Genomic DNA, 25901 nt, shown 5'->3' with positions numbered 1-25901 from the left:
TCGACCAATCCATCCTTACTCAAAAAAATTTTTTTATTTCTTGGTGTATTTGTGTATCATTTCTCGCAAGTTCTTCAGGCCCAGAGCCAACTCCTCCATTGGGGGACCGTACGAGATCCGAACGTTGTGGTGATATGGAGAGTGGAACAGATTGCGCCTCTTCGCGGGATTCACGTCGAAGAAAATCCCAGGTACGACAACTACCTTGAACTTCAGCGCCTCCTCGAAGAACCCCAGTCCCATGTTCAGGGGCGGCGGCAGATTTCTTACGTCCGCCCACAAGTAAAAGGTGCCCTTAGAGATCTTCGGAATGTCGATACCCATATTTATCAGCTCCGACGCCACGTAGTCGCGCTTCTTCCTAAAGTGGTCCTGTAGGCACTTCGTGTCTTCGTGAACGAACTTGGGGTCCAGCAGCGGAATTGCCGCCTCCTGAAATGGGTGATTGGCCCCCCCATCCAGAAAAGACCCCGCGTTCGCTACATTCCGGATCACATCTTTCGGACCAATCGTCCAGGTTATTCTCCACCCTGGCAGTCTCCAGTTCTTCGTCAACCCGTTCACGATCACAATCGGATCCGAGTTCACGTCATGCACGTAGGACGCGGCGCTCACCGTCCTCCCGTTCTGCTCCACCGGATGGCTGTAGATGTAGTTCGAATAAAACTCGTCCATGATGAAACACGTGTGTGTGTCCCTCGCCAACTGCACCCACTCGTCCAGCTCGGTCTCCTCTATCACGTTACCCGTCGGATTGGACGGATTAGACAGCAGCACCAAAGACAACCCCTTCGCCACAATCTCTCGGTGCAAATTCGCTATCCTCTCCTTGTAGTCCAACAGTGGGTCCAACATCTCCGGAATTGGCACGAACTTCTTGAACACCGACAACATCTCCTCGTACGCACTGTAGTCCGGCAAAAAGTGGCCCAAATACACCTGCCCAAACGTAGACGCCAGCCTCGTCAGTGACGCTCTGCCACCCGGGGTTATACACACATTCTCATACGTGTACTGAGATTTCAACCCAACTCGATACCGAACGTTGTACAAGTCCGCCACCGCCTGTCTCAACTTCTTCGTCCCCGCCACCGACGCGTACTCGTTCCCCTGCGGATTCCAACTAGCCGACGTGGGCCTCGGTACTGAATTGGGGATCTGGCCCACCTCCGGCGCCCCCTGTCCAAAATTGCACCACTCGCGATTCTTGTACCCCCAACCCAACATGGTCGCCCTAGACATCACATCTTCTCGATCACCACTCTACGTCAGCTCCCTTTTGCCCCTAAACAAAACGCGCACCCCCCTCCCTTCCCACCGCCAACTCTCTCCCACGTACAAATCACACCCGTGCTCGCTGAATCTTCAAACCCTGGCGTCCTCACCAATTCTATCGTTGCCCTGCTCATCGCCGCCCTCAGTCGGAGGTGCGGCGTCGATTCATTTTCCTGGTTCTTCTTCACCAAAATTGGCTTTCTTGGCACTACCTGCGTCCCCTGTGACAGCAACTTCTCGGATTGACTCTCGATCTCGACCCTCTGCGTCTTCTCCTCTTCAGACGACATCCTTTCAATTCAAAGACGTCGGTAAATACTCTATCAACGCGTCCTTACATCCAACCATGTTTTGCAAAACGCAACCTCTCACCTTTTTACATACCTTAGAAATAATGCCAAATTCAAAAATATAAAATATTTTTGTACCTCAAAAACCTATCATGCAAGCCAGAAAATACCGCATGCTCCACCCTCAACGAAAAAAACACTCCTCCCCACGCAAAAACGCCTCTATCCGCTAATGTGGCTTTGGCACATGCCCATCCACCATCATGTTCCTCGTTGCCGTGGGTATCCTTACCACCACTCCATCCAGCTCCCGCGTTAAAATCACTTGACACCCTAATCGAGAACTAAAACAGAACAATCAGCTCTCATCGTCCGATCTCTCTCTTCCCAAACCCGTTTCGTACGTTTCCGTCAACCCAAATGCCAAATCCAACATGTCGTTCTCTTCATCGCTCGGCTCTCCTGTCTTGCGGTATGCGTCCTCACCCTCTATAATGATGTGACACGTCGAACATGCCAAAGATCCCTCGCAAGCGCCCTCTAGGTCTATTTCGTGCTTTCTCGCTATTTCTAAAAAATTCATTCCAACCCTCTCCGTAACCGACTTGACCTCGCCATCCTTCAAAACCCAGTGGACGGTCGCGCTGGACATAACCCAAGTGCTCAGTCTCGGTCCCCCTCAAACTCCGTATCAAAAAATTTCGTACCGTTCCTCAGAGGGACTCTGCGAGTACGCTCTGTCGGACGCGATTCTACGCGCCGGAAACACGAGACGAGACTCGCACCAACCAGGCAAACTCCATCTACCTGCAGGTACAACTCGCGACGAAAACGACGCCCCAACAAACGGGCACGTGCATAAACTTTTGACACCTGTCACCCACCCTCTGAATCGGCCGGGCAATGACACCGATTCGACGGCCACCCTACGCCATCGAAGGACACGTCTAAGCAACACGCCAGACAGAATGGACGATCTAACCCGCATAGACATGGTAGTAAATGCCTGCAATTCCTAACTAGAGCGAACTCACACGACCTTCACCGTCAGAGAAAACGAATAAACAAAAAAAAAACACCAGTTCGGCACACAAGAGAATATGCCGCTCACGCGTCTAAAATAAATGCTCGGGTGATTCGAAAACGTCCGAACTGGGCAAAACAAAACTCCCAAAGCATTCCGCGAAAAAAATCCGACACCGAAACATCTTTGGAAGAGTGAGGAAGCGCAACACCCACGTACCTTTGAGTCACAGTCTCAAAAAAAATCACTTCGAGAGCCGATACACAAATTCTTGAAGATATTCAAGATAAATACCAAGTGATGTTTTTTTCAAACCCTCTTGACCACAAATATCTTCTTTTCTCTCCTCTAACTCGGAAATCACCTGCCAAATGGTAGGGACCTGTCTTAAATCAAACTTTCGTCCAGGTAAGATCGGTACGCAAACGTTGCCGGTACTCGGATGGACCGTCAGAGGCGCCTTAAGCAAGTGCATCCACTGCTTGGAAACCTGGATGTCTAACCTCGGATATGAGAAGTAGAAGACAATGTCCCTATCACAATACTGATTAGATTTACTAGGACGATTTCTGACCTGCTGCTTCAAAAAATTCCACTTTTCTGAACTGCTCCAATCACCTGCGTGTTCACTCCATTTTTGCTCAATCTTTCGACACAAGAGCACATCACCCAAAAACGAAAGTACCTTCTCTTGAATCGCAGGCGAATCGAGCAGATGATGCTCCGAAAGCAGCCTCTCAAAATATGGCTCTAAAACTTGATTGTATGCCCTCGACAAGCTCGGATGAAGTGTATTTCCTAATCGAGACTGCCAATTGGCCTTCTCCTTATGCTCAATCACGCCAAGGTACGAAGCGATCGCACTCCGCGCCTCAGGAGTAAGAGTTCGCGCCTCTCGATCGCATACCCACCCATGCACACCTCTTCTTCCAGAATAGACCCAAATCAAATGACGAAATCCAAAATCCTCGCATAGCGCCGTGCTCAGTACGTTCATTGCGTTGTCGAGCAAACCCCAACAAATCTCGCAAACCTTCGCCGTACCTCTGCACTCGCATACACGAACATCATCATAGTCGTTGATGTCAATGTCAAACACCAACTCCTTCTCTACGGCCACAAATTGACTCGCGTCAACTTGCCCATGCTTCTTGGGAGGCATGTTGTAAACGGCTCCCACGTGAACCTTCTCCGGGCAGCGACGCACCACGTCCACGCAAAAGACATCAGCCGTCGTGTAAGAATTGTACCGACTGTACTGCTCATTCTCGAATGTGTACGCAAATTCGCGGCGTGCAAAATAAGACAAATCTGACGTCACAATCAGCGCGAACCGAGTGAGACCGCCTCGGCCTGCTCCCCTCTCTGATGGAAAAAAATAGACGTACCTCCATAACCAAGCCACTCGACCAAGAGCCCGAATGGAAACACCTTCTCTGCGGAACGTAGAGCAATGTCAGCAGCGCGACACGAAATAGTTCGCCCTCAAATTCTCACGCCCATACCGTAGTAATGAGGGAGCAGCTCCTGGAGCGTGAACTCTACGAAAAAAATCAGGTCAGTCAGCTTTCAACGTACGGACAACACACAGCAACCAAAGAAAAAAAAAGTTAAGAACGCCGGTAAAAAAAAGCATCAAAGCCGAGCACGCCAAAGTTTAAAACAGCCGCCATCATCGCATCCACCGTACCCTGAGTTCCCATCTGAGACAAAAACCACAAAACAGAATGGCTTTGCAAGCAAAAAGGCGAGTCAAAAAACTTTTTGAAAACTTCTCTATGACTTTTTTTCAATTACTTGTACTGCTCATCATGGTCAATCCCATCTAAGCTTGCTAGGTACAAGAACGAACAACCTCTTCGGCTACAATCTCTCTTCTCCACCCGAGCCTGACAGCGCCTGCGTCAAATGGCCAAAGCCGAAAGTCAACGCGACGACCTTGTTTCTTCCAACGAAAAGCAATTTATCATCAATGCTATTAACGAGGAGAGACGTATAGACGGTCGTGGAATTTTCGATTACCGCGCTCTAAAAATATCCTTTGGATCAAAATGGGGATCCGTTCAAGTCCAACTTGGACAAACTCGGTACGCACTTTGCTTTGTTTTGCGCATTCCCCTCTCGGTCCAGTGTTATTCTAGTCCATCCGTCTACCTAAAAAAACGAAACACTCGTCCAAATCGTACAAAAAAGCGAAACATCCACGCCACATGCATCCTCGAAAAACGCCAACTTTCTGGCGTGGACATGTTCTACGCAGTCTCGCGTAGAGGCGATGATCTATATGTCTGAGAGAGCAATACATCGATGTACAAATACGTGCACACACACAACCTATATACATCTATCTCTGCATGCGCACTCCTTTGTCGAATGGCCCCTGTTCTAACTTAGACAAAAAAACTACGTGCATTTCAGCGTTTTGTTTGTTGTGAGTTGCGAGGTGGTTCCGCCGCATCCAGATCGGCCCACCGAAGGCTTTTTCAAATTCAATATTCATTTTTCGCCCATGGCTTCTCCGGCTTATAGCGGCCGTCTGTCTGCTCAGGGAGTCGAGACTACCCGCCTCGTGGAACGCGGCCTGAGGGAGGGCGGTGCTATAGATACCGAAGCCTTGTGCATCACTGCGGGAGAAAAAGTTTGGGTTGTAAGACTAGATATGCACGTACTTGACGACCAAGGCAATATCACTGACTGCTGCAGCATTGGCGCCATAACTGCACTGCATCATTTCCGTCGACCAGATATCACCATCGCTGGGGGTACAGTGATCGTACATTCAACCAAAGAAAAGGAACCTGTATCTCTGAGTATCCATCACATGCCAATCTGTGTCTCATTTGGCATTTTCGATGCCGACCACTTGGTCGTCGATCCAAGCTGGAAGGAAGAGAGGGTCATGTCCGGTAAGCTTTCTGTCACCCTAAACACCCAGAACGAGCTCTGTGCCATTCAGAAAGTAGGCGGATTGGCTCTGTCAAAAAGCAGCATTCTTCAAGCGACTAAAATCGCTCAGGTCAAAGTCTTCGAGATTTCCCAAACTATCATTCAAGCCCTAAACCAATCTAAAGAAGAGAAGCTCCCGAGCGCTAGTTCGATTCACGCGTTCGACACAGGAATAGGACTAGAAATGATGTCTGCGAAACATTCGGAAACCGAAGGACCAATCAATTCACATTTGTCAAACTGGACCAAAATTGACTGCGCATTTCGATTTCATCACGACACTGAGTCCATCGAAATCAACAGTGAATCCGTCGGGAGCGGAATGCATAAACTGCAGAAGGAACTTCAAACAGGTGACATAGCCACTGAATGGCGCCTGAACGATGTAGACAGCCACGAAGAGTCTATGGCAGACACAACAAACGTTCATACACAAAAAAAGGCAGTGTACTTTGAACATCTTGTGGCGGAATTGAATTCAGATGAAGGCCAGCCCCGAAATGCTGATGACAGTAGCGAAGAAGAAGACGTTCGAATATTGTACTCTGAACATAAAAATTTATAACCTCATCGTACTGCATCCTTTTAAATTTCGCTCTCAGAGCAGATTGGATGCGCTCTCTCTATTGAAAAAATCAGCCACAGCCCAACCTCTTGGATAGGTGCTATGCGCTATAAAACAGTCGCAGTTGTCAAAAAATGCCAAAGAAAAAGTTTTTTGCGCAGTCTGGTAGAATTTTAGTAACGACACAAATGATGCCTCACAGACCAATGTGAGCTTGAGATGGACAGAAAGGCGAGACAAATCATTGCCATTTTGCGTAAGAAAAAAGACATAATAAACGCTCAAATATTGTATGATTGAGAGCAAAAATACACGTTCATATACACTTTTGCTTACAAAATGTTGAAATGTTCCTCCTCTGCTTCAACTTAGCAGATCTTCATCATCTTCAGATGCAATAAAGTCATCATTATCGTCTGCATATTTTTCGTATCGCTCCTTGGTTTTTTTGGCTTCCATCAATCTCTTCGCATTTATTTCTTCTTGCTCTGACGAATCTGACGATAAGCGCTTGGCATGTCTGGGGTTCGAATTAGGTTCGAGGTCTTCCAGAAAGTCGGTGGTAAATTCGAATTCATCGGCAGACGGATGCATCATTTTCGACACTTCTTCGGCTTGCATTCTCTCCTTTTCCGCCTTTTCAAAACTGTCTATTTGGGCCTTGAACGATTCGACAGAAGTCGCAACGCGCGTTTTGTGCTTCTTAAATCGCCTGTCAACCAGATTTTGAACGCTCTCATGTGTTGTCACTTTGACAGGTAAGAGGACAAAGCGCGATTTCATCTCCGTTTGACACTCGTAACAATCTAAATCCTTCGCGAAAAGTATGCAAGGAGATGCAAGTTGCTTCTGAGAGAGATAAAAGCTGTTCTTTCCAATATAGATGACAACTGACCCATCGCTCCAATGAACAATTTTTGTATTCGTCCGGCGAACCCGTTCACCTTTGCTATTCACAGCCCAGCGCCACCGAATAATGCTGTTGGACGCAGGACGAATCTCGAGTTCGCCATATTCGTTCTCGTTAGAAATGGGCTTCAGGTCATCTCCGTTGTAGGTTTTCGGATCGAATGGAGCCGCTTGAATGCCAACAATGGCACCGAGGCGTCCATAGTTGAGCTACGTGTAACAGAATCCACCATGGCAAGAAATATGCACAAAATGTTAAAAACAGAAAAAAAAAAAACAAACCGAGAACTCACTTTGCAAGTACCGCTAGGGCGAGAAAGGCAATGAACGCGGAGATCTACTTCTGGAGCAGGTGATGAGGATGTGGCTGTGCGTTTGTCTAAATTTTCGGTTTCATAAGACACCTCTTCTCCCTGCACAAGATCCTCCTCGTCGCCAAAAAGCTCGGCAAGTACTTGGTTCTAGACAGGATGCAAGAGGGCACGTGCGAGAAAAAGATTAGAATTTGTCAGTTGTTGCAGAGAGTTAAGCCATTGAATATATAATTTATTACAGAAATATACGCCAAAATCGACAAACCTTTTCTGTAGCGGCCATCTATCTTCGAATAAGAACCAAGTTAAAGGGAAATCAAAGACCGTGTAGAGTAACTCGTATTTCGCGTGTTCAAAATTTGCAAGGAATGATTAACGAATCAAGTTAACACTCAAAAAGGACAAGATCAAAATTTGTATATATATATTACGGCTAACAATCTTATTGAAATAAGCCGTCAACAAGGGATTCTAATGAAAGTTAAATGTTTTTATTTGCGAGCCGAAATGCATCTGAAGGGGACAGGAGGTCCTTTCGATATAACTGGTTCTTTTTTTTATAACCCATATATGCATACACGTGCAATTATGTCAATTTGTGGCCACCGGGTTAATTTTTTAATATTTACTAGAAGGTCTTTTGTGTAAGTTAGTACTAGCCAAGATTCTGTGATTTTTTGACATGTGGGTCAGCTCTTTCGATTAGAATTTGTGCGGGAGTTTTATATTTAAAACACAGACCCTCTGTAGACGGGGAAAAAGCGCACAGGGGACTTTAAGATTTTATGGCTTCATCACGAAGTCTATTTTTTGAAATAACAAAGTAGTCAAGCCGCGAGGTCATCGTTACTGAGCAGTATTTGATTCTGTCGAGTTGGCTCCGCTTCAATGGGTTGTTTTGATGGGCGCATTGTTTTTTTTGGCAGAAAATTGGGTCCATGAAGAACAGCGTGATAGACAACCGTATTCATGCCAAGTTGTGTTTTATCGACGCATGAACTTTGTTGTCATGTACTCTAGTTCTAGTTTACGTGCCCTTACGAACGTTTATAAGTGCACTTAGACTCGATCGCGAGACGCATTTTTAGCCAATGGCGCTTTTTACTTTTTCTAAAAACGTAAATGAAATATTATTTAATTGCACATAGCTCTCTTAACGTTTTCATAAATATTTCAGGGGTAGATGGGAGCTAATGAATCCAGCCTCGAGCCGAACGCCTTTGAAGTTCCGGGAACCGGCATAGAGGGCATTGAAACGCCTACCTGGAGAAACATGCGTTGTCTGAAATTGAATAATGGAGAATTGACATCAAGTTATTTTCTTGGAATAGACACATGTCATGAAATGTTTATGTACGTAAATGATGTAAGCAATGTCATCGCTGAGAGCTTGGGATGCACTGCGCGGATCTAGAAGCTGACAGCGTTTTTTTAGTCACTTGGTTAAGAAATATTCTAAGAACAGATGCATTGGGGTCAGGGACATCAAAGAGGATTCTGATGAATATGTGTGGTTGGACTACGAAACAGTGCTCCAGAAGGTGAAATGCGTCGGCTCGGGGCTAAGAGGCATGGGACTCGAGACTGTACGTTGACAGGTTTGATTGTCTCGACTAACGTGTATAGAAGGCGGTTCTGACATTTTTCAAAACTGTTTAGAATGCTAAGATTGCCATCTACACGAAAAACCGGCTGGAATGGATACTGGTTATCCAGGCGTGCTACGCCCAGTCCTACGTGTCGGTGCCGACATACGAGACGCTTGGTAGGTCAGTTCTATGTTGACGAGTGCTGGCGCACTGGCCATTTCTGACCCTTGATTGCGAATTGACAGATGATAAGAAGGTGTTGCAGATATTGCGCGAAGCGGAGGTAGAGTGTTTGTTTTGCGGACAGGATAAGATAGAAAGGGTACGTGATATATGAAATCGCACGTGTATGTATGAAAATTTTGTGAATTTTGGCGTCTCATCATTTTTTTAAAGTTGCAGGCCAACTGCGGCGAAGTACCGAGGCTGCGATATATCGTTGCGTTTGACTACGTGAGGGATGGTGGTGTGAAGGGAGGGTTGCCTGGTATCGAGGTGCTATCGTTTAAGGAACTTTTGGAGAGGGGTCAGAATGATCCGGTTCCTTTTACGCCTCCGTCTCGCACCGACATTGCGACTATATGTTACACTACCGCCAACTCTGTTTCGCAGAGCAGGGGTTGCCTGCTTACTCATGGGAATTTGTTGGCTGGAATTTCTGCTTGTTTGTATTCTGGGATTCAGCTCACGGAAGCGGATGTGTACCTGAGTTATCTTCCGCTGGCGCACATGTACCAGCGTTTGTTTGTCGAGGCGTGTTTGATGGCTGGGGCGGCGGTTGGGTTCTACGCTGGGGACATAAGTACTTTGTTTGACGAGGTGGCGAGGTTGAAGCCGACGATTTTTTCGTCAGTGCCGCGAGTTTTCAACAAGTTTCACAAGCGAATTGTGCAAGTCGTCGAGTCCTTTGGAGAGTTTTACAAGATGGTGTTTGATGCCGTGCTCCAGGTGAAGCGGGATAGTATTAGGAAAAGGAGGACGCTTCGTTCTTACGTTTGGGACAGATTGATATTTTATTTTATTAGAAATTTGGTGGGGGGTCGAGTTAGATTGGTGATTTCAGGTTCGACGCCGCTCAGTTCGAAGCTTCAAGATTTCATGAGGGTGTCTTTGTCTTGCCCGTTGGTGCAGGGCTATGGCTTGACGGAGACGACCGGTATGTGCACGTTGCAGACGGTGGAGGATCTGAGCGTAGACAACGTGGGTCCGCCGCTGACGTGCTGCGAGGTGAAGTTGGTGTCGATTCCAGAGTTGGGATACTCGGTTGCGGACGTTCCTCCGAGGGGGGAGATTTGCGTCCGTGGATTCAACGTGTTTGACGGATACCTGAACGGCGAGAAGGGGAGGCTTAGTCGAGTGGACGGAGACAATTGGTTTCACACGGGAGACATTGGGTCGATAGGCGAGGATGGCAATTTGGTCGTGCTGGACGGGAAGAGAAATTTTGTCAGGGTGAAGGAGAAGGGTTTTGTGAGTTTTGAGAAGTTGGAGGCGGTATTGTCGAAGAGCAAGTGCGTGTCGCAGATTTTCGTGTATGGCGAGTGCGATCAGCCGGCGTTGGTGGCCGTGGTGGTTTTGGAGGTGAGCGAGATGCGAGATTGGATAGGTGAGGGAGGGGCGGTGGACGAGCTGTGCAGGGACGAGAGGGTGAGGAAGAGGGTTTTGGAGGACATGGTTGAGGTTGGGATCGAGCACGGGTTGGCGGATTATGAGTTGGTGAGGGACGTGTATTTGGAGTCGGTTCCGTTCACGATCGAGTCCGGAGAGCTGTCGCGCAAGCACAAGTTGAAGAGGATGAATTTGAAGAACAAATACGCGGACGTGATAGTGTCTATGTTTAGGCGCTGCGGCGAGCGGGAAGCGGCGGAGGTTAAGAGCGAAGATTTTGAGGGGTTTTGTTCAGAAGAGAAGGAAGGCACGGTATTGGGTAGTGGAGGGGAGCTGGTAGAGAAGGGCGGTAGGCACGTGGTGGAGTGTCGGGGTGTTGGCGACGGCGAGGCGAGGAATGAGAGAGGGGTGGAGAGTGTGTTGTTGGACGCAGGGTTTGACGAGTTGTCATTGAATGTAGAGGAGAGGTCGCCTGCGAGCGAGGATTTATCAGAGACAGTGCCGAACGGTTCATCGTCGACAGAGGAAAAGAGCGGAGGTTTATCGCTGACGAACAAAAGTTCATCCTTGGACGAGCTGCCGTCTAACGGAAATTTGTTGTCGGTGGTCGAGGTGGCGGACTCGTCGATTTTCGTGGTGAAGGAGGTGAGGGGGAAGCCAGTGAAGCAGTTTGGATGTTTATTGCCCCAGAAGGAGCCTTTGGTCGAAGAGAACAACATAAAAATGAGTGAGTGTTTTCCCGTGATTTTTTAGGCAGGGTTTGTGGCGCAGCGGTCCGAGGAGCGAGGGTCGAGTGAGTTGGCGCGGTGGCGGCTGATGGCTGAAGAATAAAGAGGTGTTTTTTTTCTATGGGAGGAGGGGAGGAGTTATTTCTCGTGTGGATTGGCGTTTATGTGTGTGTATGGATTGGTGTGTATGGGTTGGTGTTTATGGGGTGTTTTGGTGTGTGGGACTGGTTTATTTTTTTGAGCAGAGATGCACGCGACAGGTGGGCGGTCGCTGACCGGGCTCGACGTGGTTGAGGTGCCTTGCGGTGTGCGGTTCGGGGAGTGGGAGCTGAGCTACGTTCAGTCGCCCATTTTGAATGCCGAGGAGATCGATTCGTATGGGTTGACAATTTGTGGAGAGTGCCAAGGGGATTCGCGGCTGACGTGTTTTCTTTGAGTGCACTGAGGGCGTGCGGCTTGTCGTCCTTGCCAGAGATGATGTTTGGGAAGAGTTTCATGAGATTCAGGCACGAGCCGTCCGGTTTGGAGTACAACTTCGACGCGATGGGGGCCATCCGCCAGGTGAGGCTAGAGCCAGAGACGTCTATCAAGGTGGCCGCTTCCGAGAATTGGGTGCGCTCCAACCGAAAACACGTGGAGAGCATTCGCGCGAGCGGGAAGCCGGGCGAGAAGGAGGAGTTCGATTGGACTTACACGTCTTGGTACATGGGGGAGGTGAGAAGAAAATCTGGTACAACTGCGCCGAGTCGACGAGACTCGGGAGGGGCGAAGGAAATGCCGTACGAGAAGTTGAGAAATACGAGTGAGCCGGTTTTGCACTACGCGGAGGTGCATTTTTACGAGGACGAGCTTTCCGACCACGGCATTTCTCAATACGGCGTGAAGTGCAGAGTGATGCCGACGTATTGGTTTTGCTTAGCGCGCTTTTGGCTTCGGGTGGACCGCAGTTTTTTTCGGGTGCTGGAGACGAGGTTGTATCACGAGTACGGGAGCGAAGAGATTTTGAGGGAGTATACAAGGAAGGAGGGGAAGTGGGGGGAGGTGTGTCAGAGAGTGACGGATATGGGGGACATCAAGAATCCGAACAAGTTTTCGCACGTGTTGGATCCAATTTGCAGAACAGTCGATTCAATTTTGCTCGAGTGACGTTTTTTTTCTTGGCAGGAAAGGGGGAGGCGTCGACTTGAGGAGGGGTGGTTGTGCCAAGAAGAAGTCGGCCGCTGTGTAGAATGTTTTCGACGGGTTCCTTCGGTTGTGCGAGGCGCTAGGCTACTTTTTATTTTTGCTTTGAGGTTTGTGTTTTTTTTGGTCTTGCGGTTTCGGCTGGAGTTGGTACAGCGTTTTTTGGGTGAGCGAGAGTCGTTGGAAGTGGAGTATTTTAGAGGCGGCGAGTTTGGAGGCGGCGAGAGTGGCGCGGTAGGCGGTTACAGACAGGTCTGGGTCGTTGGGAGGGCAGTGGTTCAAGAGGAGTTCGAAGGAGGAGGTGCCGGTGTGGTTCCAAGCGGTGACGAGAGAGCAGAGGGAGAGTTGTAGTTGCTCTTGGGTTGGATCGAGGGTGATGGAGAACGGCTCGGATGGGTCGGGGCGGTGGGTTGTGGAGAGGGTGACGGCGCTGACGAGGTGAGAGATGGAGACGCCCGCGTCGATGAGCGCCATAGCCATGGCGTTGATGCAGCAGGAGAGGATCTTAAAAAAAAGAGAGAGAGAGAAAAAAGTGAGAAAAAAAAAGTGGAGAAATTAGAGAGAGGGAGGATGTATGTACATTGGAGTCGTATTCGATGATCTGTATGATGGCGGATATTTTGCAGCGAGGATAGAGTGGGTCGAAGATGAGGGGTTTGAAGATGGAGAGGAGGTAGTATTTGAGTTCAGTGAGGTTTTGTCGTCCGTTGAGGTTGGAATTGAGGATTTGGTTGTCGTTGATTTCGTAGATGGGTCGGACGTCGAGGAAGACGGTGTCGGAGAAGTTGGAGGAGGAGGATGCCTTGACGTAGGTTGGGCCGTAGATGGCGGCGAGGACGCAGCCGCACCCCTGAGTCCATTGGCAGCTGCCGTCGGCGCGGGAGAGGATGCCTAGGCGAGAGGAGAGCGATTTGATGGGGAGGATGGGGGGGTCGGACATTTGAGTATATTTGAGTGCAGAAGAGGTGGTGCGGGAGTTTTTTTTTTTTTTGGGTGGTTTTTTATTTTTTGGGTTTTGGGGGGGTTCAGAGGGAGGACACGAATTTTTTGTGGAGTTCGGAGTCCGAGCTGGGGGGGGGGACGAAGGAGACGCGGTGGAAGTGAAGGGGGACGGGGAGGGGGTAGGTGGAGAGGAGGGTGGAGAGGATGCGGTGGCTGGTGGGGAGGAGTTTGTTGAGTCGGTGGAGGAAGAGGGTGAAGTGGGTGTGAGGGGCGTCTTGAGGGGGGGAGTGGGAGTGTTTGGAGATGTGGGAGAGGTGGAGGGAGAAGTCGAGGGAGAGGAAGCGGAGGTGTTGTCCGAGGAGGTAGGTGATGGAGAATCCGGCCCAGAGGAAGCCCTCGCCGACGAGTTCGATGGAGGACTTGTTGAAGCGTTCGTTGGTGGGGAGGTCTATGAGGAAGAGGAAGAAGAGGGCGCTCCAGATGCGGTGGAACTCGTAGGTTTGGTCGATGGGGAAGGTGGGGTTGTCGACGGGGCCGGCGGAGAGTCCCCAGAGGTCTTGGAAGGGTTTGAGCATGAGGTGGAGGCGGTGGAGGGCGAGTTTGAAGACGGAGTGGTTGTTGGGCGAGACGGAGTAGAGCGACTCAGCTAGTGGGAGGCAGGAGGAGAGGGGGAGGTGAGGGAGCGAAGGGGGGAGGGTGGAGAGGACGCGGGAGGAGAGAGAGGGGGGGGGGGGTGTGGCGGCGCTTTGAGGAGGAGAAGAAGGTGGATTGGAGGGTGGAGAGGTGGTTGAGTTGAGAGAGAGAGGAGTCAAGGAGTTGGAACAGGACGATGTTGTTGCCCCACTCGCGGAAGTGCTGGAAGACTTCGGTGACGAGGACGGGGTAGTTGGCGATGTCTTTGGTTTTGGCGCGGAAGTACTCGTAGGCGGCGTCGAGTCCGTAGTGGAGTTTGGGGAGGCTGGTTTTGTTGACGGGCATGCCGCAGATGATTTCGGAGATGTGGGGCTTGATGACGTTGAGGAGCCTGAGTTTCATGTTGTCGACGAGTTCGTCGATGAGAGAGGAGACGCTGTCTTTGCCGAGCAGTTTGAGGATGCTCTGGACGTGTCGGGGGCCGAAGAAGTGGGAGGTGAGGTGGCTGATTTGGTCGAAGACGCTGTTGAGAGCGCGACTCCCGTGGAGGAAGACGTGCTTGACCGGTGGCTTCGAGCCCCTGGGCACCTCCTCTTGGCGCCTGAAGACGGGTCCCGCGACGAAGCGACTGAGACACGAGTTGAAGACGTAGTTGGGCATGAGGTCCGCGACGAGCTCGAAGATGATGTGCAGGAAGATTCTCCCGTGCGCGGAATCCAGCGAGTGCCTGGAATCCACCTGCGACACCAGGTCGTCCCACTCGTCCAGCTGGAGTCCGGCGGCCGACATGAATTGGTGCGTCAGCCTGACGTTCTCGAAGAGGTGCTCGAACTCGACGATCGAGGTTATCGGGCTCGCCTCAAACACCGATATGACGTAGTCGAGGTTGTCCAGCAGCATCCGGTTGGTGCGCTCCGCGATCAGCTGGTTCAAGTCCAGCGAGCGCCCCAAGAGCCGCACCGCTCGCTGCTCGTAGAGCGGCTCGAAAACGCTGTCGCACAGCTGGACTCTGTCCTTCTCCACGGCGCACGCCGACAACGACTTGTCCAAGTACTCCCTGTCCACCAAAAACAGCGCCGCCTTGGCCTTGTAGTGGCCGAAATTGCACAAAGACAGCTTGTACACGAGCTGGTCGAACGCCAAGTTCACCTCCGACGCAATCTCGTCGAACAAAAACCTCTGGTTGATCACGTGCAGCGCCCTGTACGCCGCGCAGTCGTACAGGTTCAGCAAGTGCACGATCGACCCCATCCTCGACGGCGACACCTCCAACACGTGGTCGATCAGGTTCCACGCCAGCGAGGACTCTATCTCGAACTGAACCCGGTTGCTCAGCTCCAAGTAGAACTCCCTGTACCACAACTCCCCCAAATCGGTTATCGCGCGCATGCACGAATCGTACCGCACCAAATAAGCCTGCAAAAACAACTGGTGGTTGAACGACTCCAGCGACCTCAGCTCCGACTCCGACAAATCCTTCTCCTCCAAAATCCTGTACTTCCTGGGCCTGTGCAGAATGTGCGACAACACCACCCTCACCAACTCCAACCTCGTCCCCGACAACGCCCCCGGACACGGCACCGCCTCCTCCACGCTCCCGGCTCTCTGGCCGTGACCCTCCCACTCCCTCCTCGGATCCCTCGCCGACAACAACCTCAGCAACAGCTGCATGCCGGCGTGCGTCTGCGGGTGCCTGCTCCTCCTCTTCGCCACTCTCCCCACCATCTCCAGCAACCTCTGGTGCAAAAACGCCCTCACCTGGAAATACGCCGACGACTGCAACATCAACGACAACTTCGAACTCGCGCACACCATTATCGACTCCAAACTCTTCAATATCGACACCAACTCTATCAACGCCTCCTTCTCCTCAGGCGTGTAGTTGTACCGAACCGCCCTCTCGTACTCCGTCGTCTTCTCGTCCCCCCCCTCCCTGTTCGGGTGCGCGTACTTCCACGCCGACTGCCACAAAATCTTCGCCGTCCACTCGCTCAGCAACCTCATCCCCCTCAACACCACGTCGTACACCTGGGACGCCAGCAACCTGTCCGTCTCCGTCACCGACACCTCCGGGTACACCTCAAAATACTCCCTCACGTTCTCTATCGTCGACACCAACAACACGTGGTACTCCTGGTACACCCTTCTAATCGACTCTATCGAACTCAACACGCTGTGCTCGCTCCAAAACCTCTCCAGCGACCCCTCGTCCAACCTCCACACCTCCCTCGCGTAACTCGGCGCCTGCTCCAACACGCTCCACACCACCATCTGCATGTCCCCATACAACGGCACAATCGGGTACGCGTGAAACAACTGCACGAACCGATCCAACCTCACCTTCTTCACGCTCCCCATGCTCCCCCGACCCTTGTCTATGTCCATCAAGTACAAAAAACACGGAATCGCGCGCAACAACTGAAACCTCTCCCCCGGCGTCACGTATCGACCCCCCTCAAACCAATCCGCCGACCTGTGCGCAAAGTACGCCAACAACCTCTGGTAACTCGACCGACTCGCCAACTTCAACAACTCCTGCTTCGCCAACATCATAATGCTGTGCCTCGTCGCCAAAAAAAACCCCAACTCGTTCTTGCTCTCCACCCTCGACTCCTCCCCCTCCACCTCCGGCCCCCGACTCAACGCCCCGCTCACCCTCTTGTAATACGAATAATCGTTGTTCATCGACGCCTTGATGTTCTTCAACGCGTCCAACAACATCAGCAAGTCAACCAACCTTATCATGCACAAACTCAACTCGTCGCTCGGCGGCAACTCCTTCAACTTTCCCGCAAACTCCTTCACCACCCCCACAAACAAATCCACAGACCTCCTCTGAAACTCCATAAACTCCCTGAACCTCCTCACCTCCGGCTCCATCAACTCCAACACCCTCTCCTTCACGCCCTCCCTCCCCATGTCCACCTTCAACTTCGCAAAAAAAAAGTCGGTTCGGTCTGCACAAAAACGCAACTTTTTAGAATTTTTTTCGTACCTGAGCCACCGCCAGCGAAATGCTGCGATAACTGTAAATCCGACCCACGTATCGCTCCCCCTCCCCCAAAATCCCCCGAATCCCCCTTATCAACTCCAACTCTCGGTTATATTTCAAATGATAGGCCGACGCGTCCTCGAGGTTAGACTTGTCCCTCCTGTCAACCAACATCGAGTAAAACAGCCCCTCGTCCTCTGACATCACCTCAAAATCCTTAAACCCATTCCACCAATCCTTAGATTCAACGCTGTACATCTACCTCTGATTTCAAAATCGCTCCTGGCCCTATTTCGCGCTTCCAACTAAGTCTTCTTCAAACATAGCAAAATGACGCTCTACGCAAAAAAAAAAAAATTTCTACTCCCTAAAAACATAAAAACTCTCAATCTGATGATATCCCATATCGCCAAATCTCTCATATCCAAACCCCCCCCCCTCCTCTCCTCCTCCACCCTGCTGAAAAAACCACACTCCACTCCCTTTCAAAAAAAACACCCCCCAATCACCACTTCGTACCGCTCAATCAATTTCCACCTATTCAGACCTTCTGTAAGCAACGCCGCTCCCCTCTCTACCCCCTCTCCCCCACCACTCTAACTCCTCTTTGTCAAGACCACCCCTGCGCCCCCACCCGCCGCAAAACCTGCCGAACAAGACGCCCCACCCACCCACAAGCACACCATCGAACCTCCAAGTACGCACCGTGTATATATATGTATACCCCCCTCTCAAAAACGTACACACACCGACCTAATTTTCCCCCTTCCTCCCTTAGCAAGCTTCAGCGTCCCCGTCATCGATCTGAATACCAAAACCCCAGTAGACACAATCGAATTGAACGCCTTCATCTTCGGCACCCAAGTCAGAAATGACATTCTCCACCGAACCGTAGTTTGGCAAAGAGCCAAGTTGCGCGCCGGCACGGCAAATGTACGCTCTGTCTTTTCTCTCTCTCTCTCCGTGCCTCTAACCTCCCTCTCAGTGCAAAGGACGCGGCGAAAAATCTGGCAGCACGCACAAAGTCAGACCGCAAAAGGGCACCGGAAAAGCGCGTATGAGCACCATTCGCGCTCCTGGTAGAAGAAAAAGTGGAAAAGCCCACGGACCCCATCCAAAAGACTGGTCCTTTTCCCTCAACAAAAAAGTCCGCCGCCTTGCTCTCAGATGCGCCCTATCCTCTAAATTCTCCCAAGGAAATCTCATGATCTGCTCTTCGTTCGACTTACCCGACCACAAAACAAAAATGCTGCGCCAAATTGCAGAACATTTCAATTGGCACCGAGGACACGTGCTGGCCATAGAAGGCTCCGCTCGTAAAAGCAAAAACTTCGACCTCGCGTCGAGAAACATGAAATTCATTCAATTCAAACTGAAAAACGGATTCAGTGTATATGAAATACTCAAACATAAATACCTAGTACTCGACCTCAAAGCACTGTCTTATCTGAATACTGTAATAAAAGAATACTAACCATAGCGGCGAAAACACGTACCTCGTCGCTACAGAAACTTCGCACCTGTCAACACATCAAAAAAAATCCGATACAACCCTTTTACACTTTTGCCCCAACCGCATCCTCTCTCGCCAATGAGCCTGGCGCGCATCTGGTCCACGCTGTTCCCACGTCGAATTCGCATCCGCTCCAAATAAACAAAACATACCAAAAAAAAAGCCCCCGCAAACGACTATGGATCAATTCCAATTCTTCCTGCCTCGACAAGGCACCCTCCTCTCTGCGCAAATGCGCTCGCGCCAAATAATCGCGCCAAAACTCATCTCAGAACTCACTCAAAAGTCAAACGCACCGAATTGTAACAGGCGTCTATGCCAACGCCCAATGAGAAGAAATGAATAAACTGCCAAAAAAATAAAAAAAAAAATCTGAAGTTTATAAAATTTCAGATGAAACATGGATAAACTACAAGCCAGTTCCGTACAGCCTCTAAATTTAAACGCCTTCGTAAATGGCCAGGACGACGAAAGCTTTAAAAATTACATAAATGATCCGAACATCCCAAGAGACGCCAAAGTGATGGCCGCGATACTCAAAACGAGCGGCGTTTACAACTACGACCCAAAGGTCATTAACCAGTTGTTAGAGTTCATGCACCGTAAGTAACTGTCGCCCAAAAGGGGAGAGCGAAGGGAAATTTACCCTAATACATTCGCATGTGTGACTGACCCTCCTCAAATGTCATTTTTAGGGTATCTCACAGATATTCTGATAGACTCGGATGACTACAGAGAGCATTCCGGAAAACCAAATATTGACATAGACGACGTGAGACTCGCCATCCAGACAAGAGTTAGCCATTCTTTTGTACAGCCACCCCCTAGGCAGGTATGTGTACAAAACCAAACTGATACAAATCTTTTTTACCCTAACTTTTGTAAAGGTCATGTTGGAGATGGCCAGAATCAAAAACTCGCAGCCTCTGCCTGCTGTCCCCGTCACGTCGAGACATTCGTGTGTCATTTGGCCCAACGAACGCCTAGCCACTCCCAGTTTCCAGGTCGAGCCCCTCAAACGGGAAAGTGCATCGGCCAAGCCTAGCAGCGACAGCATGTCGGTCGATCAGTAAAAAAAAACAGACTGGCTTCTGTCGAAGTACGTACTGGTTCAAGCAAATAAACTACTAACTCTTGCCCACACAGCCCCTTTTCCCATTCTGCGAACGCGTAGCCACGCTTTTGCTTCGCGCGTCCTGGTCAGATGTATCGCTCGGTATCCGTAGAAAAGAACCCTCGGACTGCATGTTCTAACACCGCATTCTCTGGACGAACAGAGACAAATTGGCGACAGAACGTAAAAAATGAAAAAAATCTTTTGTAATATGACAATGCGACAAGTTACGTGTAGTCTGCCGTACATAATAGAAACTTTATTGATATACAGCGCATGCAGAAAATAGGTGATGCGACCCACTGTTCCCAGGGGTAGAGAGAAGGGTGATGTGAAGAATTCACACACGTCTAAGATTGGTACAACTCCTCTTTTCTGTCAAAGGGCCAAAATGCACCTCTTCTACACCTTTTATGGGTTAGATCCGGTAGAGACCTTTTCCCTTCCTGCCAACCGAACAATCAGGAAAAATACGAGGTAGACGAGTGTGATGATCATAGATGCAAACCCTAAATCACCAGCTAAACCCAAACAAAGTATGGCCATTCTTGTTAAAAAATATAAATGTCAGCAAAAAAAACTCGGGTAAGCATAGAAAGGTAGAATACAGGTTTATGATTCGTACATAGCGTAGAGAAATGACTTGAAATAAGTGCTCTGCGGCATAATTGAAACGTTGGTCACTATTCTAGGATTCAGCTCCCCGACCATAGTAAAGGCAGACAAAATACTTTACATCTAGGTTAGTGCAGAACTTCGACATGGAATAAGTCGTAGAGATGCGTACATAAGTGCTACTGAAGAGAAAAAGATAGCATATCCTCCATTCACGTTCATAGTCGTGCTGCCCTTAACTCCGAGACGGAGGCTAAGATCTCCTACGTTTGCTCTAACGCATCCCACTATGCCAGTACTCAAATCGAGCAAGCAGATCAAGATGCTGAACATCAAGAGAATGTTCGCGAGGTTAATTTCAGCCATTGTTCTTTCTAGAATTTACTACCTAAAAGTCTTGTAAAGTTTTTTATATAAAACCACAAATTTAGAAATTCTCGCGTTCTAGTTCATAAGCTATTCTTGGTTCGAGGTGGTGTGTGTATCGCGCTCTTTTGCCTATGCTTAATTGACAAAAAAATATGTGTTAACAAATGTCCGCAAACGTTACCAATTTGCACAGTTTCTCTCTATATTTCGATTGTACAAAAAATGAGCACCTACGACGGACTCGCAGGCACAGACGAACGCCCAAGTTTTGTACCTAACGAAAGGTACCAGTCTCTTGCCATACCTCATGGCTATTCGCCGCCCGACTACAACCCGGACACCTCTATTCTTCATGTGGAAAAACCATTTCAAGTTGTTCAAACCTATCTATCTGACGATGATCACGCGAGGACACATATGATACTCGAAAGTAAGCGAGAAGGGGGGTGACACGAAGTGAAGAGGGAATACATTCGCACACACATACACGCGATAATTTACACATCTATATTATGCAAATGCACACATCTCGCAAAACAAAAACTCCTTACAAAATAGATTGTGTTTTTGGACTTTCCGGATTTGCACAAGCCACAATGAGCCCCTTATTAACGCACACTTTTCGTAAATTGATCGGCACTGACGAAACTCCACTCGGTTGCAGTTATATTGGCCTACATGCTGCCGCTAATAGGCGCTCTGATCGTGGTCGCGTTCATCACCGGTAGCTTCTTTATACAATTTCATGGGTGGCAGGCGCTGGTAGTGACTGCCGTTCTCTACACAATAGTTATCTTGTTCTCGTGGAACGGGAAAATAGCCCTCTGTCTGCTGGCATTTTCGAACATCATCACTCTATTACTTTGTATAAAGGTACGCCAAACCCTGGCCGAGGGGTAAGTCATGTCTGTTGTTCGAAATACACTCACATCCCTTTCGCAAAAAGGCAATCGTCGATATACCGTCAGAGAAGATGTTTAAGATACCTTTGATTGGAAGCTGGGCAGAGCAACGCGCACTGTCGAGAGTTGCATCCAAATATATAAAATAAATGCGACAGGCAGGGGCGTATCATTAAAAAAAAAGCATTTTTCGCTAAAGACTGGCGCACACATCTGACAATGTCAGACAAGACAGCCTCCCTGCGATTTTCCAACATGTGTCTATTCGCCTAATCGGGTTCCTATCATCCAAGCTAATGTCTATTATGGGAATAGGAACCGCCTCTAAAATCTTGATCAATTCGCTCCGCTGAAACTCATGCGAATGCTCGTCTTGTCCTATATACATAAAAATAAGGTCGCGGCTTTGAAAAGTGAAACTGATCAGAGTATTGCGTACCGTTCACTACCAGTACTGTTGTCTTATCTAAAAAATACAGTGTGTCCACAATACTCTTAAAGATCCAAAGTTTCAATATTTCAAAAGAAAGCTCCTCACGCATATCGACCAAAATAAGAATATGATCCACGCGAGGCGTTTGGTAAGAGGGCATGTCAAAGATGGCCGTCGTGTAGCTGGTACCAAAAGCATATACATGTCAGAATCACAAATTGCCTGCGTTCAGGTGATAGCCAAATACGAACCCATGTGCACTGATTCCTGTCAATTCTCCAAGCTTTTGTAACAAGTCAAGGAGCTCAGATTTCATGTCTCCATCAGGCCCCACAACAAGAGCAAATGTTGGGGCATCGCCCTCGCCCTTTCCAGAGTTGCAGAAAACTCCGTGGTAAGGCGCGAACATCACAAATTCAAGAAGACAAAGTTTTTTGACAGATCATGATTTTTTTTTTCATTGTGGCCTCTGAATCCTTCCTTGGCATGTTGTGGCGGAATACAAGGAAGCTCTGATGGCCAATTTTCCACTTTGAGCAAAAAATTGCTGCGGAAGGTGACGTCAGGCGTCCTCTCTCTTGGTAAATTTGAAGAACGCGAATTTGACAAGTGCAGAGAGGGTTTGCGTCTGAAAGATGCAAATTTACCCAATTTTCTTTAAGCAAAATGACAGAACAGAAATAGGCTAAGCCCTTATAAATTTATATTTTTTTTTCAAAAGCGAAAAACCAATTATTCATTTATAAACACATAGAAGACATGAATTGTGCTGAAGGTACCTCTAAGATGCAGCAGCGCGACAAAGGACAGAGACACGCACGACTCATTACAACTTACTGAAACAACAACTCGTCGTTCGAGGTGAACAAAGTATATGAGGGCAGCCTTCAAGAGCTGTCGCATCCAATATAATTTTTGTAGATAATTCTCAGAAGCCCTGCAAGGATAGAGAAAATGTAGCGGATGCCGCCAAGAATTAATCATTTGTTTTTAAGGATAAATGAAAGATATTTTATTTAATATCTTGATCGTAGGCATATCTTCGTACGTATAGTTTGCATTGAAACAGAGCAGTTGGGCGACCGCAGACCTTTTTTACGCACTCAGATTTAGTTTTGAAGCATTGTAACTGATCAAACCAACATACGCTTGGATTAATTGATAAGTACAGACCAATAGGCAAACATATTGTTGAATATTTGTCGAAAGAGGTCCGGGATAAAGACATATGTTGGGGCGTATTCGACAAACACACGAAAAAATTAAGAAGGCAACTGTCTGAGTTCGATTTCATGAAGAAATGTAGCCAAAATTGCTGGATTTTTAACGGCAATAGGAAAGGCGCGCGAAATCACTACGCTGTGGATATAGAATGGACCGATTTAGAGAAGATTGTAGAAAAAACGTCTATAGTCATAGATATATCCAGAAATAAAAAAGAGTCTATGGCGCTTATTAAACTCTGCATTAGCCATAGTACGCATTACGTAGGAAACCTAAAAAAACTCAATACAAAGAACCTCAAACCCAAGCAAATAGTATTGATACCAAATGCAGGAGCCATGGAGACTATGATGAATATGGCCATAAATGACATTCGGAATCTACTTAGTTTTCACAAACTCAGACGAATTAGCTATTTGGCAGGGCAACGCCCATTTCAGTACGCGTTTTCCAAATACATATTCAATATCTGCAAATTACAAAAAATCTCATGTTTCAAGGAATCATTAGACTGTATTAAGACACCTTCATCAGTCTGTAAAAAGGACATGTTCACACCCCGCCTGTTTACAGAAAATGAACAGCTGATTCTGCTAAAAACGTTTCAGCAGCCAATTACTTGTACCGAAAAAATGTTGGTAACGCACGGATACTATGTTCTGAACAAGAACAGAATAAGTACTTTTTGGGTTTATTGCTTACTTGTTCTAGGATTCCTCTTTTGGGTGCATCTCTATCCATTTTTCTACCAACGTAATATTGGTCACAATTCGGCAGACACGCTATACGCACCGATAATAAATACCAGCCACTCAAGTGAATATAGAGCCCTCGATATAGAAAGTAATCTGGTAGTCGTTGGAGGTATAGCAAACTTTCCTGCGCACTGGCATACGTCAAGCAAAGCACCATACAAAAGTGCTTATGTCGTGGTCACCACACCGCAAAAAAAAAGCCACCTCGAGGTATCAGCCATCACCCTGTGCTCGTCCGCATTAGCATTGGCAAATTGCCAGAAATACACATTCGGTATCTGCAACCCATTCACAAATAATGAAAAAGAGCTTATTCGTAGGCTTCATTACCACGAATTCACTTGTAGCAGACTAATAAATTAAAAGTGCCACTTTATCTTATGAATCAAAAAAAAGTTCGAACCTCATTTTTTCCCTAACTCGCCTCAATGGTACATCCTCTGCTGTCTCTGCACTTGCATCAAATGTGCAGGGATGTCATCATCGATTTCCAGAATTGTCATAAAGAACATCCCTTGAGCAAGTTCATAGGCGCCTGCAACGGACTTCGCAGAAAACTAGATGAGTGCCTGGGAAAAGAGGTACGCGTGCGAAACCGAAAGTACGCTTCCTTCTATCAGAGAGAAGCTTCCGGTCTAGGCGAACGCATGACTCTTTTTCGCAACGTGTGTGTGAATTTGTATTTGACATGTGCACAACACGTCGTTGGGAAAAATAAAAGTAACTGCTGACACATTTTTAAAAAGTATATCGAAAGATACAAGAGCCACCTTGAGGAATCAAAAAAGCACAATTTAGCGTGGTCTCGATTAAAGGCCGAAAAGTATCAGCTCCGAGAAGTGAGAAAACGGGCAATGGCTATGCAGAAAGAAGCTTGATATAATGGCCTTTGAAATGGTACACATAAAAAAGATGTATACATGAATATGAGTACCGGCTGATCAAGCGGATGATTTATTTTTATGACAGATAATGGGCCAACATGAAAATCAAACCGACTCCAGCCGTCAACTCAGAAGCGGTTTTCAAGCCTGTTATCTGTTTGCTTAGAGTGTCCTCGATAACTTGCTCGCTCTGTATCTTGAAAAAAGCAGGATGGCCCCACGCGATTGGGGGCACAAGCTTCAACCGGTTGTCCTGTTCGATAGCGTCGCCAGCAAAAAATATGTTTTTTCTATTGTGCAAAAAAGCCGTTGATATCTGCTTACTGTATGGATAAAAAATGCCGACGAAAGAAACCAAATGAGAAGCCATGCTATTTGTCAAGCCCTCCTTCTTGACTATAGAGAGATCTTGTTCAGCAAGCTCAACCAAGGAATCACTTGGATAAATTCTTAGCCCTCTGCTAAGAGGACTGCTTTTCGCAATGTCGATATAAATATCTGATGCAAAATTCTTCATCTTGAAATGTTGATTGGTGTCCATACCAATAAAGTAGCCTCGATTATCAATTTCCTGAGTTGTGCATACTGCTTCAATAGATAAATCATCAGTCAGCTTTACACTGATAGGAACGTCACTGGTGATATTTCCATGGCCTTTTATGTAAAGCCGCCTGCCGGGCGCCTTAAGAATTTCTTGTTTGAGCTCTGCCTCGCCCGTGAAGTCCTACTCAGCACTAAATCAGTATGCACAGCCAGGAGGGTATAGAGAACTCTAAAAAAATTTTTTTACAAAAATATCGGTACACTATGCTCTCTACACACATGTAATTACAAAAAAAAAAACGAGTGCGAACCTCGATTGGTTTAGCTTGTTGAATGGCTTTTAGCTGATCTTCTTTTCTTGTGGACATCCACAAGAAGCCACAGGACGATACCATGCATCCTATGGAAGCCCAAATCCATCCCCCGTTACCCTCACCCATTTGATACCTAGCAATACCAAGGTGCGCACAGATAATAGCGGATCACCGCAAAATGCATAGACCAGCGATACAGGGTAACCCGATGTGAGAAGAGTCAAAAAAAAATAACTTT

The 25901-nt window shown here is 48.1% G+C and overlaps 8 protein-coding genes and 3 long non-coding RNA genes across 23 annotated transcripts; 5 read left to right on the top strand and 6 right to left on the bottom strand.

Moving 5' to 3' along the window:
- Positions 1 to 8: 8 nt before the first annotated feature.
- On the bottom strand, positions 9 to 5721 carry LOC126315314 (probable N-acetyl-LL-diaminopimelate aminotransferase). 12 transcript variants are annotated; one of them, XM_049992559.1, is made up of 10 exons: positions 4280 to 4313; positions 4095 to 4130; positions 3978 to 4025; positions 3275 to 3900; positions 2809 to 3122; positions 2273 to 2584; positions 1970 to 2209; positions 1660 to 1909; positions 1340 to 1566; positions 9 to 1247 (listed from the first exon to the last, which is right to left on the bottom strand). In XM_049992559.1, exons 9-10 carry the CDS (start codon positions 1563 to 1565, stop codon positions 34 to 36), a joined length of 1440 nt encoding a protein of 479 aa, XP_049848516.1. In that variant the 5' UTR covers position 1566; positions 1660 to 1909; positions 1970 to 2209; positions 2273 to 2584; positions 2809 to 3122; positions 3275 to 3900; positions 3978 to 4025; positions 4095 to 4130; positions 4280 to 4313; the 3' UTR covers positions 9 to 33. The 12 variants fall into 12 exon arrangements, with proteins under 12 accessions (XP_049848516.1, XP_049848517.1, XP_049848515.1 ...); XM_049992555.1 differs by having other exon boundaries at positions 20 to 1247; positions 3275 to 3847; positions 4280 to 4301; XM_049992560.1 differs by having other exon boundaries at positions 2273 to 2580; positions 2809 to 3900.
- On the top strand, positions 4498 to 6100 carry LOC126315317 (uncharacterized). The gene is made up of 2 exons (XM_049992569.1): positions 4498 to 4676; positions 5008 to 6100. Exons 1-2 carry the CDS (start codon positions 4498 to 4500, stop codon positions 6098 to 6100), a joined length of 1272 nt encoding a protein of 423 aa, XP_049848526.1.
- Positions 6101 to 8407: 2307 nt separating this feature from the next.
- Positions 8408 to 11317, top strand: LOC126315312 (uncharacterized). Its single transcript, XM_049992553.1, has 5 exons — positions 8408 to 8676; positions 8759 to 8909; positions 8983 to 9088; positions 9158 to 9234; positions 9309 to 11317. Exons 1-5 carry the CDS (start codon positions 8507 to 8509, stop codon positions 11271 to 11273), a joined length of 2469 nt encoding a protein of 822 aa, XP_049848510.1. The 5' UTR covers positions 8408 to 8506; the 3' UTR covers positions 11274 to 11317.
- LOC126315319 (uncharacterized) lies at positions 8529 to 9102 on the bottom strand. Its single transcript, XR_007555936.1, has 3 exons — positions 9079 to 9102; positions 8681 to 8740; positions 8529 to 8605 (listed from the first exon to the last, which is right to left on the bottom strand). It is a non-coding gene; the product is annotated as an uncharacterized LOC126315319 (long non-coding RNA).
- Positions 11318 to 11722: 405 nt separating the features above from the next.
- Positions 11723 to 12394, top strand: LOC126315430 (TIP41-like protein). The gene has a single exon (XM_049992681.1). It carries the CDS (start codon positions 11723 to 11725, stop codon positions 12392 to 12394), a length of 672 nt encoding a protein of 223 aa, XP_049848638.1.
- Positions 12395 to 12517: 123 nt separating this feature from the next.
- Positions 12518 to 13370, bottom strand: LOC126315318 (exosome complex component RRP46-like). Its single transcript, XM_049992570.1, has 2 exons — positions 13011 to 13370; positions 12518 to 12934 (listed from the first exon to the last, which is right to left on the bottom strand). Exons 1-2 carry the CDS (start codon positions 13368 to 13370, stop codon positions 12518 to 12520), a joined length of 777 nt encoding a protein of 258 aa, XP_049848527.1.
- Positions 13371 to 13455: 85 nt separating this feature from the next.
- LOC126315429 (protein pirA-like) lies at positions 13456 to 16924 on the bottom strand. Its single transcript, XM_049992680.1, has 2 exons — positions 14212 to 16924; positions 13456 to 14018 (listed from the first exon to the last, which is right to left on the bottom strand). Exons 1-2 carry the CDS (start codon positions 16922 to 16924, stop codon positions 13456 to 13458), a joined length of 3276 nt encoding a protein of 1091 aa, XP_049848637.1.
- Positions 16925 to 17419: 495 nt separating this feature from the next.
- LOC126315358 (uncharacterized) lies at positions 17420 to 20665 on the top strand. Its single transcript, XR_007555945.1, has 7 exons — positions 17420 to 17549; positions 17613 to 17694; positions 17776 to 17930; positions 17983 to 19112; positions 19206 to 19342; positions 19398 to 19609; positions 19788 to 20665. It is a non-coding gene; the product is annotated as an uncharacterized LOC126315358 (long non-coding RNA).
- On the bottom strand, positions 19468 to 22612 carry LOC126315357 (uncharacterized). Of its 2 annotated transcripts, XR_007555943.1 has the most exons (6): positions 22195 to 22612; positions 21950 to 22125; positions 20913 to 21888; positions 20412 to 20742; positions 20250 to 20354; positions 20082 to 20171 (listed from the first exon to the last, which is right to left on the bottom strand). It is a non-coding gene; the product is annotated as an uncharacterized LOC126315357 (long non-coding RNA). The 2 variants fall into 2 exon arrangements; XR_007555944.1 differs by lacking the exons at positions 21950 to 22125; positions 22195 to 22612 and adding an exon at positions 19468 to 19551 and having other exon boundaries at positions 19618 to 20171; positions 20913 to 21017.
- A 201-nt stretch (positions 22613 to 22813) lies between these two features.
- Positions 22814 to 24285, top strand: LOC126315428 (uncharacterized). Its single transcript, XM_049992679.1, has 2 exons — positions 22814 to 22987; positions 23115 to 24285. The coding sequence occupies exons 1-2, from the start codon at positions 22944 to 22946 to the stop codon at positions 24283 to 24285; spliced, it is 1215 nt and encodes a 404-aa protein (XP_049848636.1). The 5' UTR covers positions 22814 to 22943.
- Positions 24286 to 24800: 515 nt separating this feature from the next.
- Positions 24801 to 25885, bottom strand: LOC126315356 (uncharacterized). The gene is made up of 2 exons (XM_049992606.1): positions 25661 to 25885; positions 24801 to 25530 (listed from the first exon to the last, which is right to left on the bottom strand). The coding sequence occupies exons 1-2, from the start codon at positions 25787 to 25789 to the stop codon at positions 24883 to 24885; spliced, it is 777 nt and encodes a 258-aa protein (XP_049848563.1). The 5' UTR covers positions 25790 to 25885; the 3' UTR covers positions 24801 to 24882.
- Between the last annotated feature and the right edge of the window lie 16 nt (positions 25886 to 25901).

Source organism: Schistocerca gregaria, unplaced genomic scaffold (assembly GCF_023897955.1).
Source record: "Schistocerca gregaria isolate iqSchGreg1 unplaced genomic scaffold, iqSchGreg1.2 ptg000569l, whole genome shotgun sequence".
In the NCBI taxonomy this organism is placed as follows: Eukaryota; Metazoa; Arthropoda; class Insecta; order Orthoptera; family Acrididae; genus Schistocerca; species Schistocerca gregaria.
This window is presented reverse-complemented; position numbering and strand designations above follow the sequence as displayed.

Bases quoted from the DNA above. Each gene is read 5' to 3' on its own strand.
- LOC126315314 (XM_049992565.1), bottom strand. From the start codon at position 1,565: ATGTCGTCTGAAGAGGAGAAGACGCAGAGGGTCGAGATCGAGAGTCAA. The intron at 1,248-1,339 runs GTACGTGGGAGA...GTGATCGAGAAG, and splicing joins AGCGAGCACGGGTGTGATTT to ATGTGATGTCTAGGGCGACC.
- LOC126315317 (XM_049992569.1), top strand. From the start codon at position 4,498: ATGGCCAAAGCCGAAAGTCAACGCGACGACCTTGTTTCTTCCAACGAA. The intron at 4,677-5,007 runs GTACGCACTTTG...CGTGCATTTCAG, and splicing joins GTCCAACTTGGACAAACTCG to CGTTTTGTTTGTTGTGAGTT.
- LOC126315312 (XM_049992553.1), top strand. From the start codon at position 8,507: ATGGGAGCTAATGAATCCAGCCTCGAGCCGAACGCCTTTGAAGTTCCG. The intron at 8,677-8,758 runs GTACGTAAATGA...GCGTTTTTTTAG, and splicing joins ACATGTCATGAAATGTTTAT to TCACTTGGTTAAGAAATATT. The intron at 9,235-9,308 runs GTACGTGATATA...ATTTTTTTAAAG, and splicing joins GACAGGATAAGATAGAAAGG to TTGCAGGCCAACTGCGGCGA.
- LOC126315430 (XM_049992681.1), top strand. From the start codon at position 11,723: ATGATGTTTGGGAAGAGTTTCATGAGATTCAGGCACGAGCCGTCCGGT.
- LOC126315318 (XM_049992570.1), bottom strand. From the start codon at position 13,370: ATGTCCGACCCCCCCATCCTCCCCATCAAATCGCTCTCCTCTCGCCTA. The intron at 12,935-13,010 runs GTACATACATCC...CTTTTTTTTAAG, and splicing joins TCATCGAATACGACTCCAAT to ATCCTCTCCTGCTGCATCAA.
- LOC126315429 (XM_049992680.1), bottom strand. From the start codon at position 16,924: ATGGGGAGGGAGGGCGTGAAGGAGAGGGTGTTGGAGTTGATGGAGCCG. The intron at 14,019-14,211 runs GCAACAACATCG...GCCTCCCACTAG, and splicing joins CCAGCACTTCCGCGAGTGGG to CTGAGTCGCTCTACTCCGTC.
- LOC126315428 (XM_049992679.1), top strand. From the start codon at position 22,944: ATGAAAGATATTTTATTTAATATCTTGATCGTAGGCATATCTTC. The intron at 22,988-23,114 runs GTACGTATAGTT...TGATAAGTACAG, and splicing joins TTGATCGTAGGCATATCTTC to ACCAATAGGCAAACATATTG.
- LOC126315356 (XM_049992606.1), bottom strand. From the start codon at position 25,789: ATGGGTGAGGGTAACGGGGGATGGATTTGGGCTTCCATAGGATGCATG. The intron at 25,531-25,660 runs GTTCGCACTCGT...AGTGCTGAGTAG, and splicing joins AACAAGCTAAACCAATCGAG to GACTTCACGGGCGAGGCAGA.